This window comes from Lontra canadensis, unplaced genomic scaffold (assembly GCF_010015895.1).
Source record: "Lontra canadensis isolate GAN:19392208 unplaced genomic scaffold, GSC_riverotter_1.0 scaffold176, whole genome shotgun sequence".
Taxonomy (NCBI): Eukaryota; Metazoa; Chordata; class Mammalia; order Carnivora; family Mustelidae; genus Lontra; species Lontra canadensis.
The window spans coordinates 1404498-1419456 of record NW_022631170.1 but is presented as its reverse complement, the minus strand read 5'-3'; the positions used below and the strand labels follow the sequence as shown (position 1 = coordinate 1419456).

Genomic DNA, 14959 nt, shown 5'->3' with positions numbered 1-14959 from the left:
ACAAGAATGCATTAAAAACGGGTAGTGGAATGGGAATACTATTAGTTCCAGGTTCAGTGATGGAGGTGAGTCTTATTTTAAATTAACCCATCTAAAAAAATGGATTTTTCTTACCCACAATGGCTTTGCCTCCTAAAATGTCAACAGACGTTGTCTCCTGAAACCCATTGACTCTAAATGGTTGTTCCCACAGCAATTTTCCTTAACAGCCTGGATGAACAAACAAAATCTAACAGTGCTAACAAAATTCATCCTAATGGGAATCACGGACCGTCTGGAGCTGCAGGCTCCCTTCTTTGGGCTCTTCTTCATCATCTACACAGTCTCAGTGGTGGGCAACCTGGGCGTGATCATCCTCACCAACGTGGACTCCAGGCTCCAAACACCCATGTACTTCTTCCTCAGACACCTGGCTTTCATTGATCTTGGTTATTCAACAGCTGTGGGACCCAAAATGCTGGTAAATTTTGTAACTAACCAAAATACAATCCCCTACAATTGGTGTGCTATACAGCTGTCTGTCTTCATCTTGTTCATCATCAGTGAGCTTTTCATTCTGTCCGCAATGGCCTATGACCGCTATGTGGCCATCTGTAACCCTCTGCTCTACACAATTGCTGTGTCACAAAGGGTGTGCTGGGTGCTGGTAATCATCCCTTATGTCTACAGTGCTTTTCTTTCTGTGATAGTCACCGAAAAGATTTTCACATCATCCTTCTGTGGCCATAATGTCATTAGACATTTTTACTGTGATTGTCTTCCCTTGTTAACTTTGCTTTGCTCAAGTTCACATGATATTGAGTTGATAATACTGATCTTTTCAGCATTCAATTTGGTTTCCTCCCTTGTGATAGTGCTTGTGTCCTACATCCTGATCCTAATGGCCATCCTCAGGATGAACTCTGCAGAGGGCAGGCACAAGACCTTCTCCACCTGTGGATCTCACCTGACAGTGGTCCTTGTACTATACACCACTCTATTCTTCACGTATTTGCAGCCTCAAACCAATCATTCCTTTGATACAGATAAAATTGCCTCTGTATTTTACACTTTGATTATACCTATGCTGAATCCCATGATCTACAGCTTGAGGAACAAAGAGGTAAAATGTGCCCTGCATAGGATATGGAAAAAGTGGCACAAACTACTTATATAGAATTCACTATAGACTATGTATACAATAAATTAAGTTATAGACTACTGTCTATATGTCACAGGGCTTAGGAAGCAGTAATGTGTAAGAGTCAGAGAAAACTAGAAATATTTTTTCTTGTTTTCAACTTATAGGTGTTTCGATAGTGATCATCCTTCTGCCATCAACTTTGGTTTCAGTAAGAGGTAAAGAGTAAGAGTAAAGAGTAAGAGTAAATGTTTCAGTAAGAGACTAATTCTTACATTGCCAAGTACTTGGGTGACAATCAAAGACAAGTTTTATTTTGTTTAATATACATCTCTGCTTAGATAATCTTTTTTAAAAGGCATTTTGTATTTAATATTAAATAAATATGCCCATCCCACTGGCAGATGACATAGGGAAGATGGCACTTACTGTTTTTTTTATGGAGGGAATATACCCATCAATGAATAATCAAGAATATCTGCCTTAATAATACTTTAATTTTATCCCCTTGTGGTTTGGCAGCTCAGATTCTTCTAAGGGATAATTTGTATACCTGTATATACTTGGGAAGGCAGAAATAGAAGTGTGGTGATTTTCAGAAGGCCTAATTGTGTACATTAAAAATTCAAAACAACTTTTCATGCTGAAACATTAGAAAGAGTAAGTGGGGGGCGCCTGGGTGGCTCGGTGGGTTAAGCCTCTGCCTTTGGCCCAGGTCATGATCCCGGGGTCCTGGGATCGAGCCCCGCGTCTGGCTCTCTGTTCAGCGGGGAGCCTGCTTCCCTTCCTCTCTCTCTGCCTGCCTCTCTGCCTACTTGTGATTTCTGTCTGTCAAATAAATGAATAAAATCTTTAAAAAAAAAAGAAAGAAAGAGTAAGTGGTTTTGTAAGATTGGTGTAGGTAAGTTCAGCATATGAAAGATCAGTGTTGTTTGTTTGTTTGTTTGTTTTTCATTTTTCCTATATGCTAGCAAAAGCCAGGAAAAAATTTAATATTAAGCTATCTATTATACTGGAAATAAAAACTGTATAATACTTGGGGAAAATTGTAATGAAGGATTTGCATGATTTTCTTCTTAGAAACTATCAAAACATTGCTGATATAAAGGAAGACATACTGTGGCACATACCATACAAAAGGATCCAGAATATCTTAGAAGAAAGAACACAGACATATTCTAAAACAGATACCAGTCCTTTAATAAAGCTAGATTGTTTTTAAAATTATTTTTAAAATTGTCTTAATTTTTTGTAAATAATTCTTCCTTTCTTCATTCCTTCTTTGTTTTTCTATATTTCAGGATGATGGAAGTTGATTGTAAAATCTAGTAGGAAAGGCAAAATGCCAAAAAGTTAAAGACAGTCTTGGAGAAAGAGTATAAAGTTGCAAAAGTTACACCACCAGATTTCATGACCTATTACAAAGCTATAGTGCTTAAAAAAACATGGCTGCAAGTGTCATAACCACTGTTGAACCAGTATCGAGTTTCCTTTAAAAATTAAAGATAGAAATACCATATGATACAGTAATTTCACTACTGGGTATTTTCCCACAGAACATGAAAATATGAATTCAAAAAGATATATGCACCTTTATGTTTCTTGAAAGATTATTTACAGTAGCCAAGATAGAGAAGCAGCCTAAGTAGCCACTGATAGAAGAATGGATAAAAATGCGGAATATATGGATGCCTGGGTGATTCTGTGGGTTAAGCCTCTGCCTTTGGCTCAGGTCATGATCTCAGGGTCCTGGGATCAAACCCCACATCAGACTCTCTGCTCAGCAGCGAGCCTTCTTCCTACTGTCTCTGTCTGCCTTTTATGCCTACTTGTGGTCTCTCTCTCTCTCTGTCAAATAAATAAATAATAATCTTTTTTAAAATGTAGAATATATATATATGAACATATATATATATATATATATATATATGTGGAGTATTATTCGACTAAATAAAAGAATGAGTTCTTGCCATTTGTGACAACATAGATGACATAGATCGAATTATGGAAAGTGAAACAATCAGACAGAGAAATACAAATACTGTATGAATTCACATGTATGGAATATAGAAAATGAAACAACTAAACAAAAAGCAGAAACGAACCCATGAATACTGAGAACAAACTAATGGTTGCCAGAGGGGAGGGTAGTACAGGGATGAGAAAAAATGGGTGAGGAGGAGTGGAAGATACAGACTTCTAGTTTTGGAATGAGTAAGTTATAGGAACAAAAGCCACAGCATAGGAAATATAGCTGATTGTATTTTAATAGCACTGTATGGTGACAGGTGGCAGCTACACTTGCACTGAGCATAACATAAAGTATAAATATGTTGATTCACTATGTTGTGCATCTGAAACTAATGTAACATTATGTGTCAACTGCACTTCAATAAAAAAAAAGAAGGAAACCACTTTCCAGAAATCAGACTAATTGATCAATGGAATAGAATGGTGACTTCAGAAAGAGATCCACATATATATTGTCATCAATATTTCCTGAAAAAAGAAAGAATGATCTTTTCAATAAATGCTATTAGGTAATTAATATACTATTTTGAGGGAAAAAAAAAGAAGAATCTGGACACATACCCAGGACCTATACAGAATCAATTCTACTTGGATTAACAATCTATACATGAAAAACAACCAGCATTTGAAAGGAGATCATAGTGGGACAACTTTGTGATATAGAACATGTGATATAGTACAACATTTTAAACAGAACACACAAAACAACAGCTGTCTAAGATTTAAAATTATTAATTGAGTTTTATATGGAAATTCTGCTTATCAAAATTAATAGTGTGAAAAGGAAACTCTCATATTGGGAGAGGATACCTTTATCAGACCTACAGAATCAGACAGAGAGCTAAAAGGGATTCATGTGTAAAATATAAAGGTAACTCTTAAAAATCTATTAATAGTTGACATGAAATACAATGCAAAGATGACAAAAGATGCTAACAATCATGTTTCAAAAAAATACCTAAATGGCCATTAAAAACACAAAAATGTTCTCAATTTCATTCAACAATGAATATACCAAACAGAAATACATTCAAGATTAAGCCAATCTAGATTAAATATTCCTGTGTTTGTGAAGGATATGGAATGAGCTGTCTTTAATTACCATTTTCAGGAAACGTTTCTATATATTAGGACATTTTTAAATAAATTATAAATGATTCTCTTTCATAAATACATGACAAAAATCCAAGTTTTATTATTTTTTAAAAACCCAAAAGTGTAAAAGTTATATGTTCATCCAAACATCAGATGGAATGGAATGTTTATAATACCACCAGTCACAAAATCTACAAATTCAAACCAATTCTAACATTTGATGATAGCACAATGAATAACTAATTTGTTGTATATTCACAAAATGACATTGTACATAGACATAAGAATGAGAAATCTAGAGCTACCTATAACAACATAATAACTGAAAGAAGCCAGACAAAAAATAATGTGTACAGTATTTCTTTATATGAAGTAACAAAAATAGGTGAAAACGATTTATGCTGTTAGAAAGCAGAGTAGGAGTTATCCATGTATGTGCATGTCTGTGTGTGTGTTTGTGTGTGTGCGTGTGTGTGTGTGATAGGAGCATGAAGCATTCTTCTGGTGTCCTGATAATGTTTTATTTTTGTTATTGTCATAGCTGTTTAATCTGTATTCTAATTTCATAGTTGTGTTCGAGTTGTAAAAATGTATAATGTATGCATTTTTAATATGTGTATTATGCTTCAATAATAAGTTTAAAACACCACAAAAGGGGAGAAATAGCTCCACATATATTTTATTATTAGTTGGAAATTTTCAATAATGCATCGTTTAAACACCATTATGTCCCCAGACATGAAGTCCTAAAAAGCCACTGTAATAAAAGGAGATAGTCAAGCATTATGAGAATAATGAAAATACCTTTCCTACAGTTACACTGTTTTTTATTCCAGATCTCTGTGTTAGAGTAGAAAGACTTGAGCAGGAGACACTGTGTGGAAAGGTATCTAACAGAACTTTATTTTTAGGGGAATAGAACGATATCCTGTATAATTACCAGATATACCACAGCATCGCTTGAAAACTTTAGGCTTAATTAACTTGTATTCTTTTTTCTCAGAGAAAACCTCAAAGGAAGAAAGATGCCAGTAAATCCTTTTCACTGGTTTGTGTCAGGAACACATGGGAGCACTGAGAGATACCCCCTCAGCAGGGAGTGGACTGCACCTGTCTCTGTGACTCTCCAGAGATAGCATCACCCCATGGTGATTTAGCCATCTATTTAATTATCTGTTTTGATAACTGAAGTTTCTGGGTGAATATAGGTTGAAAGATCTTTATTAAAATTTATTTACCATGATGCAGCAAGCTTATATTCTGAATAATAATAATAATAATAAGGCAATCCCTGAAAAGGGAGTTTTATTAAGAAAATTCTCACCCAAGACGTTAAGTGTTTCTGATTATTTTCTTTCATTTGGACCTTACAGAATGTCAAATATGATATTGTTATATATATAGTTAATTGGATGTTTTTCAGAATTTTTAACCTCAAGAATAACAGATTTCCATAATGTTTTCCAACTACTTCTCAAGTAAAAGGATCATCTCAGTATATTTATAATGTGGAGGCCAAGAAAAACAAGGCTGTACCCACCTCAAGTCTAGCCCTGACATAAGTGCAGCCATCTTGATGTTCCAGATTATCACAAAATATTATTCGGGTTCTGACCTACTCAGGTTAGCACTTTAAACAGTCCCTCTCTCCTTTAATGATTGATTTAAACCCCTGGACTGGAAAAGAGTTTTTGGTCAAATAGCAAAAAAACTTATTTGAGCTTCATTTTCTTTTTGTAACACTAATCATGTTTTCCTATTTTCTCCCATGTCTCCTCATCTGACTTCAACTCCTTCGCTGTCATAATTTCCACAGATGATCCTTTCCACTTGAGAAGATCACCTGAGCAGTGTCCCCTGGACTCAGCTGTCTCTGTCTTTTGTAACTCCCCTACACATTCCCCAACTGACCAGTGTTGACCCGAGTGGGTAGGAACAACTCTACGCCCCTATTCAGCACGAAGAAGATACAGAAGATGAGACCTTCCACCTTCAACAACCTTAAAGATTTAAGGGTCAAAATTGTTCAGGAGGAATGATGTGGGAAACAAAGGCAGAAGAAAATCATTAAAAATTATTCACCTACTAACAAGCCCTTAAAACAGACAGAGTGGATCTCCCCTGGGGACTCAACTGCCCTCACCTTGAGGTTTTGCTAAGGACAATCCTAGCCTGACCAACCCCCTACTCCAACAGGTCCAACCAGGATCCTGTAAGTCTACTTTAATAATTCCTTTAGGAAACTTTATCTCTAAACCTCCAAGATAGTGTCAGCAATCATTCCCAAGCATATGACCCACTGATATACATCTAAAGGGTCTCACGAGATTTTTATTACTGGTAATAAATAACCTTTCTCCCAACAATAGCTAGCCCCTCAAGGTCCTGGAGACCTTGCTTCCAAAATTCCTTAGAGATTTACATCATCCCTAATCCCCTTTGTCCTCACCTACCTCCGAGTCCACCCCTACTCTGCCTTTAAAAACTCTGACTGTAATCTGGTTCGCGGTCCAAGTCCCTACTCCACTGTGTTGGGTATACTTGGGCCCAAGCTTAAGCTTGTTAAATGAACCCTTGTGTGATTGCATTGGTGTTGGCTCCTTGGTGATCTCTCGGACACGAAAACTCGGGTACAACACAATTTCTCTGTTTCAAATGTGCTTTGTGTTTCCCAAATGCATCAATGTCCTTTGCAAATCACCACTTTAATTGGAGGTGACGTGGAAACAAATGATTACAACATTGGTATCACTACCTAATGTCTCCACCACACCCTAAAGCCTGATTAATAAGAGGACTGCCCTGCTTCCTTACCTACAAGCCTTGGAAGTTTCTGGAATGCCATCAGATTGTCCCTTGAATGACTAAATGCACATCTAACGGAGATTGGAACTAAGCTTAAAAGATCTACAAATACAAACTTAGTCAAAGAAGAATTCTTGCAAAATTATAAAGCAGTAACACATATTTTGCCTAAAATTAAGGTGTCTTCTCCACTTCTTTAACAGCTTTTTCTGAAACTCTCTTTATTCCTCCTTGAAAATTACATGGATATTTAAGTACATGTATTTAAATGTGCGTTTTATTGATTTTTCATTGCAGAATATACTCATTGTCATTTAATTCAGTGTAGAAAGCTGCATCAGGTAGCAAGAGGGAGGCAGAGCTTTGCTGTCCATCATAAAAATTTACTTTCATTATTTGGGAGCGAAAATATCATTAGAGCGTTTTCAGCTGTGGTGGTCTACCATTGATCATTTTGCTCTACTAAGCACACATGAAATTAAATTGACAATTCTGATCTTTTTAGCTTTAAACTTGGTGTCATTTCTTCTGATAGTCCTTGTGTCTTACATGCAGATCCCCGTTGCCTTCCTCATGATGAACTCTGCAGAGGTCAGACACAAGCCTTTCTCCACCTGTCAATGTCAGATACTGGTAAAATAGTCTCTTTATTTTGCATTTTAGTCATACCCATGCTGAATCTCTTTATCTATAGCTTGAGGATCAAAGAGGTGAAAAACACCATTCATAGGTAGTGGAGAATGTTTACAAATACAGGGGCACCTGGGTGGCTCAGTTGCTTAAGTATTTGCCTTTGGCTCTGGCATGATCTCAAGATCCTGGGATCTAGCCTGGAGTCCTGGGATGGAGCCCCATGCCCCCAGCACCCTGCTCAGCAGGGAGTCCACTTCTTCTTCCTGTGACCCTCCCTCCTGCTCTCACTTGCTCTTGCTCTCTTTTGCTCTCTCTCTCAAATGAATAAATAAAAAACTTTAAAAAAATAAATAAAATTCAATAAATTATGTATTATGCAAAGCATACTAACACTGTTTTAGCCTTGTACTGTTGCTTGCATGGGATGGGCAGTATTCTGTGAATTTATCATATGTGAAAATGTGCATGCTTAGGAAAGCATAAATAAAAGTATTATAATTTTAAATGGCATAATTGGGTACCTTAAAAATTCAAAAGAATCTTAAGGCTGAAATATTAATAATAATGAAGTTTCTAAGGTTAGTACAAATGGGGTTTCCATATAAAAGATCAATTACTTTGCCAGATACTAGCAAAACATGGGTAAAAATAAAATTTTAAACATGAATAACACCAGAAAAAAAATCCATATTATAGCTGGGAGGAAATTTAGGGAAAATTTAACAAATAATTTGCATGAATTTATTGCTAGAAACCACAAAGATATTACTGAGTTATTAAAGAAAACATAGATATAATATTATATCATGTCCATTGGCTGGAAGAAATAAATGCTGTGATGAGGTCAGTTCTCTCTAAATTATCCTATAGACTGAACACAGTAACAATCAATCCCAATAGTATTTTTAAATATTTAAGTTGATATCTGAATTTATATGGAAATGCAAAAGATCTAAAATAGCCAGGGCAATATCCTATAAGAATTTAATAATGGGCATAAATTCCTTTCATAAAGCTAGGTTTTCTTTTTAAACATAGCAATAGTGCAGATGGATAGAGATGACAATAAGGCATATAAAACTAAAGTCCCCGAATAGACTCACATGTATAATTTCACTTTGGTGAGGGAACACAAGGGAAACTGAAATGAGGAGAAGGTGAAGCTGACACCCCACAACCCCTTTCCCATAGAATACATGTGACATTCCTCAACTACTCCTGGTTGCCCTAAAGGAAAAACAAATCATTAACCTAGATATTACAATTCTGCAAGACCTGAGTCTCCCTCAGTTTATAAATATTTTAGCAATCTACAAGAACAAAGCATTTTTTATCCATAAACAAGCTTCCAAAAGGAAAGGGATACAACTAAATGCTCTTATAACCTGCAGCCCATTGACAGATACTTGAAGGGGCAGAGTGTAATTTTCCTCCAAGAAGTTCCCAACTACCTTGATGTTAATATCTTACTAGAAGGATAAACAACCTTGCTTAACTTGACAATGGCAAGGACTCTCTTCTTTAACATGAAAGTTCTTTTGAGACCTCCCTTTTTCCATACCTCCCCCAACCTGGTAGTACGTAATTGGCCACAATTGGCCACTCCTCACCACTCCCGGCAGCAGCTCCTTCTGCCCAACAGTTCTGTCCCTGTGCTTTAATAAACCATCATTTTGGACCAAAGGTGCCTCCAGAATTATTTCTTGGCCCTCCGCGCTGGACCTCACCCCACCAAACCTCACCTATATTCCAAAACCCCATCAAGCTGACTTAAAACAAAAGTCCTGCTGTAGTGTCATGGGGAAAGGAGAGCTTCTCAGCAAACTGACCTTGTTCAATTAAGTTCCCCTGTAAAACATAAACCTTGTTTGCATCATATGCAAACATTAATTGAGATGTATTGTGAATATAAATGTGAACTAAAAACCACAACATTTCTTGAAGAAAAGTAAAATACGTCCAGGACTTGGAATAAGCAAAGGCGGCCAAGGAAGTGGGGAATGAATGCATGTCTTAAGGGAAAGGGCCCAGGCTTTCCTGACATCACACTGATGAGGGAACAGAAGGCTGGCTGAAGACAAAGCAAAAGGTGACACCCTCCAACCTTCCCCCGCCCCCACTCCTGGGTGGGACATATGACATTCTTTAGGAATCTCCCACCCATCTTAAATGTTAATACCTTGCTCGAGGACAAAACGACTTTGGCAATGGCAAGGCCTCTGGTATCCAGTATCTTGTAGGTCCCCTTTAGCAAATGAAAGTCTATTGAAACCTCCCTTTTCCTTACTCTCCCCAACCCTATCCTACATAACCCCTTGTAACCCCAGAGCAGCGCTCTTCCTGCCCACGGGTCCTGTCCCTGGTGCCTTAATTAACCACCATTTTGCATCAAAGATGTCTCAAGAATCCTTTTTTGGTCATTGGCTCTGGACCTCACCCAGCTGAACCTCACTTATAGTCTAGAACTTCATCAACACCAGTATATGAGGTTGAGCTGTGCTCATTCGGTACTTCATGTAAGTTACCCATTTTGTTTAGAATTTGTGATACAGTAGAGGAGAACTGTTCAAAGGCAAGAATGCAAGGTTGAGTTCTCATTTGAAAACCCATTACATAAATCACAGAAAGTAACATCCTTATAGTTTAAAAGAAAGCAAATATGAAAAAAAAAGAAAGCAAATACGTTTATGATAAAATTCAACACCTATTTGTAATAAACTGCCCAGCTGAGCAGAACAGAAGAAACTAGGGTTTGTAAACAATATCTATAAAAATTCTTCAGAGAGGAACAATAAAAAAAAATGGATACAGAGATGTTTAAGGCAGTGAAAATACTTCTATGATTTTATAATAAGGAATACATATTACTACATTTAAGAACCTATAGATAACGTGTGATGTAAAATAAAACACTGAACACTTTCCTTCTGAAATTAGCCCTGGGACTAGGAGACCTAGTTTCACCAGTTATATTCAGTGTGTATTAGACATTGTAGCTGGTTTGATGTGATAGAGAATAAGAAGTATAAAAATAAGAATAAAAAGTATAAATAAAAATAAGAATAAAAAGTATAAAAATAAGAAACCACATACTGCCATTAAAAAAAAACTTTTAAGTAAATTTTATGATTAACTACATAGGAAACATCTACTAATAATTTATTAAAAATAATAAGCTAATTTAGAAAATTTGCTGGATACAAAATTAATTTAGAAAAATCAACCTTATTTCCACATCACACACACAACAATTAAAAAATAAAATTGAAGGAGGATAACATCTATAAAACCAATAAAAAACCCTATTTTATGAATAAATCTAATAAAAATATCTAAGTCTTCAGTAAGATATATATAATTTAAAAAGGCATTTCAAAGAAACAAATCAAGGAAAATTGAAACCAAATATGTCCATGGAATAGAAATTGTGACAATGTCAAATACCTTTAGATTGATCTGTAGTTTCAATATAATCTCAACATTATATTTTTCTCCCTCTCTCCTTCCCTTCCTATTTTTTTCCTACCTTCCTTCTCCTTCTAGAGAAGCACTGATAAACTTTTTTGATCCATTAATTCTTTTACTTTAGCCTGTCATCCTCATTCTATTCTGATATTTTTAAGTGGTAGTTTATTAGGGATATTTATGTATATTTTTTATTTCACTATATTCATGTTTGTGCATGTTATAGGTTATTCTCGTAGTATATAGGAGATCCTTGTGGCCATAGTGTGCAGAAGGAGTTATAACACCCCAGGATCTATAAACCTATATCTATATATCTATCTCTCTTAAAATTGTCTGTGTGTTTCACTTTGCCAGTAATCTGTTACATAATATAGCAACTTTAAAACACATTATTTTTCTATAAAGTAGAGGATCTCTTTATCCAAAGGGAATTTTTATGAAGTTTTGTCATAAAACCAATTCCAATGACCTCAGATTCTTCCAATTTCCTCAATTTCCTTGTATTATCCTAGATTCCAGTCATACAATATATACCTGATGTGTTACAAGCAACTTGGTGTATGTCAGTTCTAAGGAAAATGCACCTGGGGAGGAAGAAATAGTTTGGTTTTAGGTAAATTTTTATTAAATATTTTAAGGAAGGTAGAAGTAAATTCTCCAAAAGAACAACACCTTGATGGCCCAGTTTTAGTCATGGAGTTGGAACATGGCGGGGTGAAGGGATTGGGGACAATTACCTGGGTAACACACTACTTGATCTATTTTTATCATCAGAACCCTGAAAAGAAGTTAAATTGAACAAAAAGAATCTACATGTGTACATGTGTGAAGATAATTTGTTTCAGACAACATACTTTCACCACTTAAAAAAACAAAAACAAACACCCACAAATAAACACTGTTATGCATTATATTTGAGAGCTATGTCCAGGTATCATAAACACACTGAAACACTTAATTCTCATTTATCTTTCCCAGCAATGCTGGAAAAAAACAAAAAACAAAACAAAAAAAAAACTTGATTTTGCTCCTATGGGAAAAGAGAAAAAGATAATTTACATCAAGTGCTCAAAGTATTCCTTTGCATATACCACCATTGCTGGCATAGCAGTGGCTCTGTCTACCTGTGTATATTTCGTGGGATAGTTCTCTATATAAAGACAATCTCTACTATAGTCTGTTAAAGTTTCCTACTTACATGCCTCTATTGTGTATCAGTCAAGTGTGTTAACTGTTTCATCCTACCACAGAAGGGCATAAGGGGTCTCACAGGACCATGCTTTACCATAGTTGTTTTCAGCGTTTCCATAGGGATGCCTGGGTGGCCCAGTCTGTTAAGCATCTGCCTTCAGCTCTGCTCATGATCCCAGGATCCCAGGATCCAGTCCCACATTGGGCTCCCTGCTCAGAGGGAAGCCTGCTTCTCCCTCTCCCTCTGCCTCCTGTTCTGCCCATTTGTGCCCTCTCTCTCTCACTCTCTGATAAATAAATAAACAAACTCTTAAATAAGTAAAGGAATAAATATAAATAAATAAATAGATATTTCCATTGATTATTGGCATTCCAGTTTTTAAATTTTTTGGACATAATTAACACATATTATATTATGTGATTTAAATTTGGTAAATATAATTATGTAACTGTCAGTATATAACAACAAACAAAAAAGTTTTAATTACCTTTCCATCTAAAGGTTTTACCATTTTTTAAAGTTTTTGCTTCTTTATGTATCCCCATAACTATGTATCTATCTACTAGCTCAGGTATCTCCTTATCTATCATCTATCTATCACCTATCTAGTTTTCCAGCTTTGGCCCTATTAATATTTTGGGGTAGACAATTCTTTGTTGGGTGGGGAGCAGACCTAAAGCATTAGGATAATTAATAGGATCACTGGACTCTAACCATGATATGCCAGTAGCACACTTCCTCAAGTTATAACAATCAAAATACCTAAAACAGTGCCAAATGTTCTTTGGAAAACAGAACTTCCCCAGTTGAATACCACTGAAACACTCATTTATCTCTAGGAGTTAGAATCAGGGCCGGGATTAATAGAAAGATGAAAGAGTGTAAAAAGAGGTTCAACTTTATTAAAAAATAAAAGCATTTTTATGGTAAAAACAAATCAAAACCTGGCTAATGTGACTATGTAAAGTCAATTGTATTCCTATGTAATATTTATTATGAAAAACAAATATGTTTTAACTTAGGAAAACACATAGTTACATCATTAATATTTTCAGAACATTTAAAAATGAGAATTCTCATTGATTAATTTTTTTTAAAGTTCAGTTGTTTGCAAATACAAACTAATGTGAGTACACCAAATATAAAACATTATAAAATAAATGATGTCAAAGCAAAATTAAAAGGCAATTCTTACATATAGTAGACAAAATTTATAATCATGAATACATATAAATCAAATTATACATATATTTACAAATTTTTATTTATAATTACAAAATAAGATAACATGAATCCTCATATAAATTTTAAATCCACATAACTCGTAACAATATGTATAATTTATGTATCCAAAATATAACAGTAAATGCATTTAATTTTTTAAAGAAGATAATATAGGGATGCCTGAGTGGCTCAGTTGGTTAAGCATCTGCCTTTGGCTCAGGTCATGATTCCAGGGTCCTGGGATTAAGCCCCACTTCAGGCTCCTTGTTCAGCTGGAAGCCTGCTTCTCCCTCTGCTCATCCCTCCTGCTCATGCTCTCTCTCTCTGTCAAATAGATAAACAAAATCTTAGAAAAAAAAAAAAAGAAGACAGTATGGATGAACTTGACATTATACTAAATGAAATAAGCTAGTCACAGAGGGACAAATACAGCATAATGCTGTCTGTATGAGATATAAAAAATAAACATAAAATATGTTCTATTCTATTCTATAAAAATAGAATCCAAGGGTAGAATGGTGGTTGTCAGAGGCTGGGGAAAAGGGAAATAGTTGATAAGCAGTAGATATAAAGTTTTAGTTATGCAAGATGATTGAGTTGTAGAGATTTTTTATAAAACATTGTGCTTATAATCACTATTACTGTATTTTATGCCTTAATATTGGTGAAATAGTGTTCAAAGTGTAGATCACATTTTTTTTCTTTACAAAATAAAAAATAAATGAAAAGATACAGAAAACCGGAAAAAGTTTGTATATAATTTGTAGTGAATGCCTCTAGACAGGGTGGAGGGAATGGGAATGGGGAAAAAGAATTAGTGCATATTCAATTTATATGTAATAAATATATTACCTTAAAATAATGAATGTTATGTGACAAAACTATTCTTAAGGTGGGGATGAAAATACGGTGCCTGTAATATTATTTTCTACACATTTATACGTGTGTGTATATATATGTATGTAGACATGTATGTGTTTCTTACAAATGCTTTGAAAGATGATATTTTTGATCTTGGATGGTCATATCTTTTCTTCAAATTTATCTGCTTAACCAAAGTAAGTTTATTATATAGCATACTCAGAAGTTAGGAAGGAAAAATATATCTTGTACAATAAATAAGTTTCAAATGAGAGACCAAATTATAATATAAATCATCAATAATGATGGAAAATGTAAAGGTAATATTTTTTTTTTAAATTATATGACATTGTGAGAACATTAAATAGAGAAGTTAGAAGAGCTGATGAGGGGTTGAACTCCTTTTGACTGACCAGGGTACAGACTAACTTCAGTAACATGACAGACAACCTACAAATGACCTTTCAGAGGAGGTAACAACACAACCTTCCTGTGGATACTTGGACTTTGGAAAGGACCTCAAGGATTTC

At 35.1% G+C, this 14959-nt stretch overlaps 1 protein-coding gene across 1 annotated transcript; it reads left to right on the top strand.

The window, feature by feature from the left end:
• Nucleotides 1-214: 214 nt before the first annotated feature.
• LOC116860421 (olfactory receptor 8K3-like) lies at nt 215-1156 on the top strand. Its single transcript, XM_032846474.1, has one exon. The coding sequence runs from the start codon at nt 215-217 to the stop codon at nt 1154-1156; it is 942 nt and encodes a 313-aa protein (XP_032702365.1).
• The last annotated feature ends 13803 nt before the right edge of the window (nt 1157-14959 follow it).

Bases quoted from the DNA above. Each gene is read 5' to 3' on its own strand.
- LOC116860421 (XM_032846474.1), top strand. From the start codon at position 215: ATGAACAAACAAAATCTAACAGTGCTAACAAAATTCATCCTAATGGGA.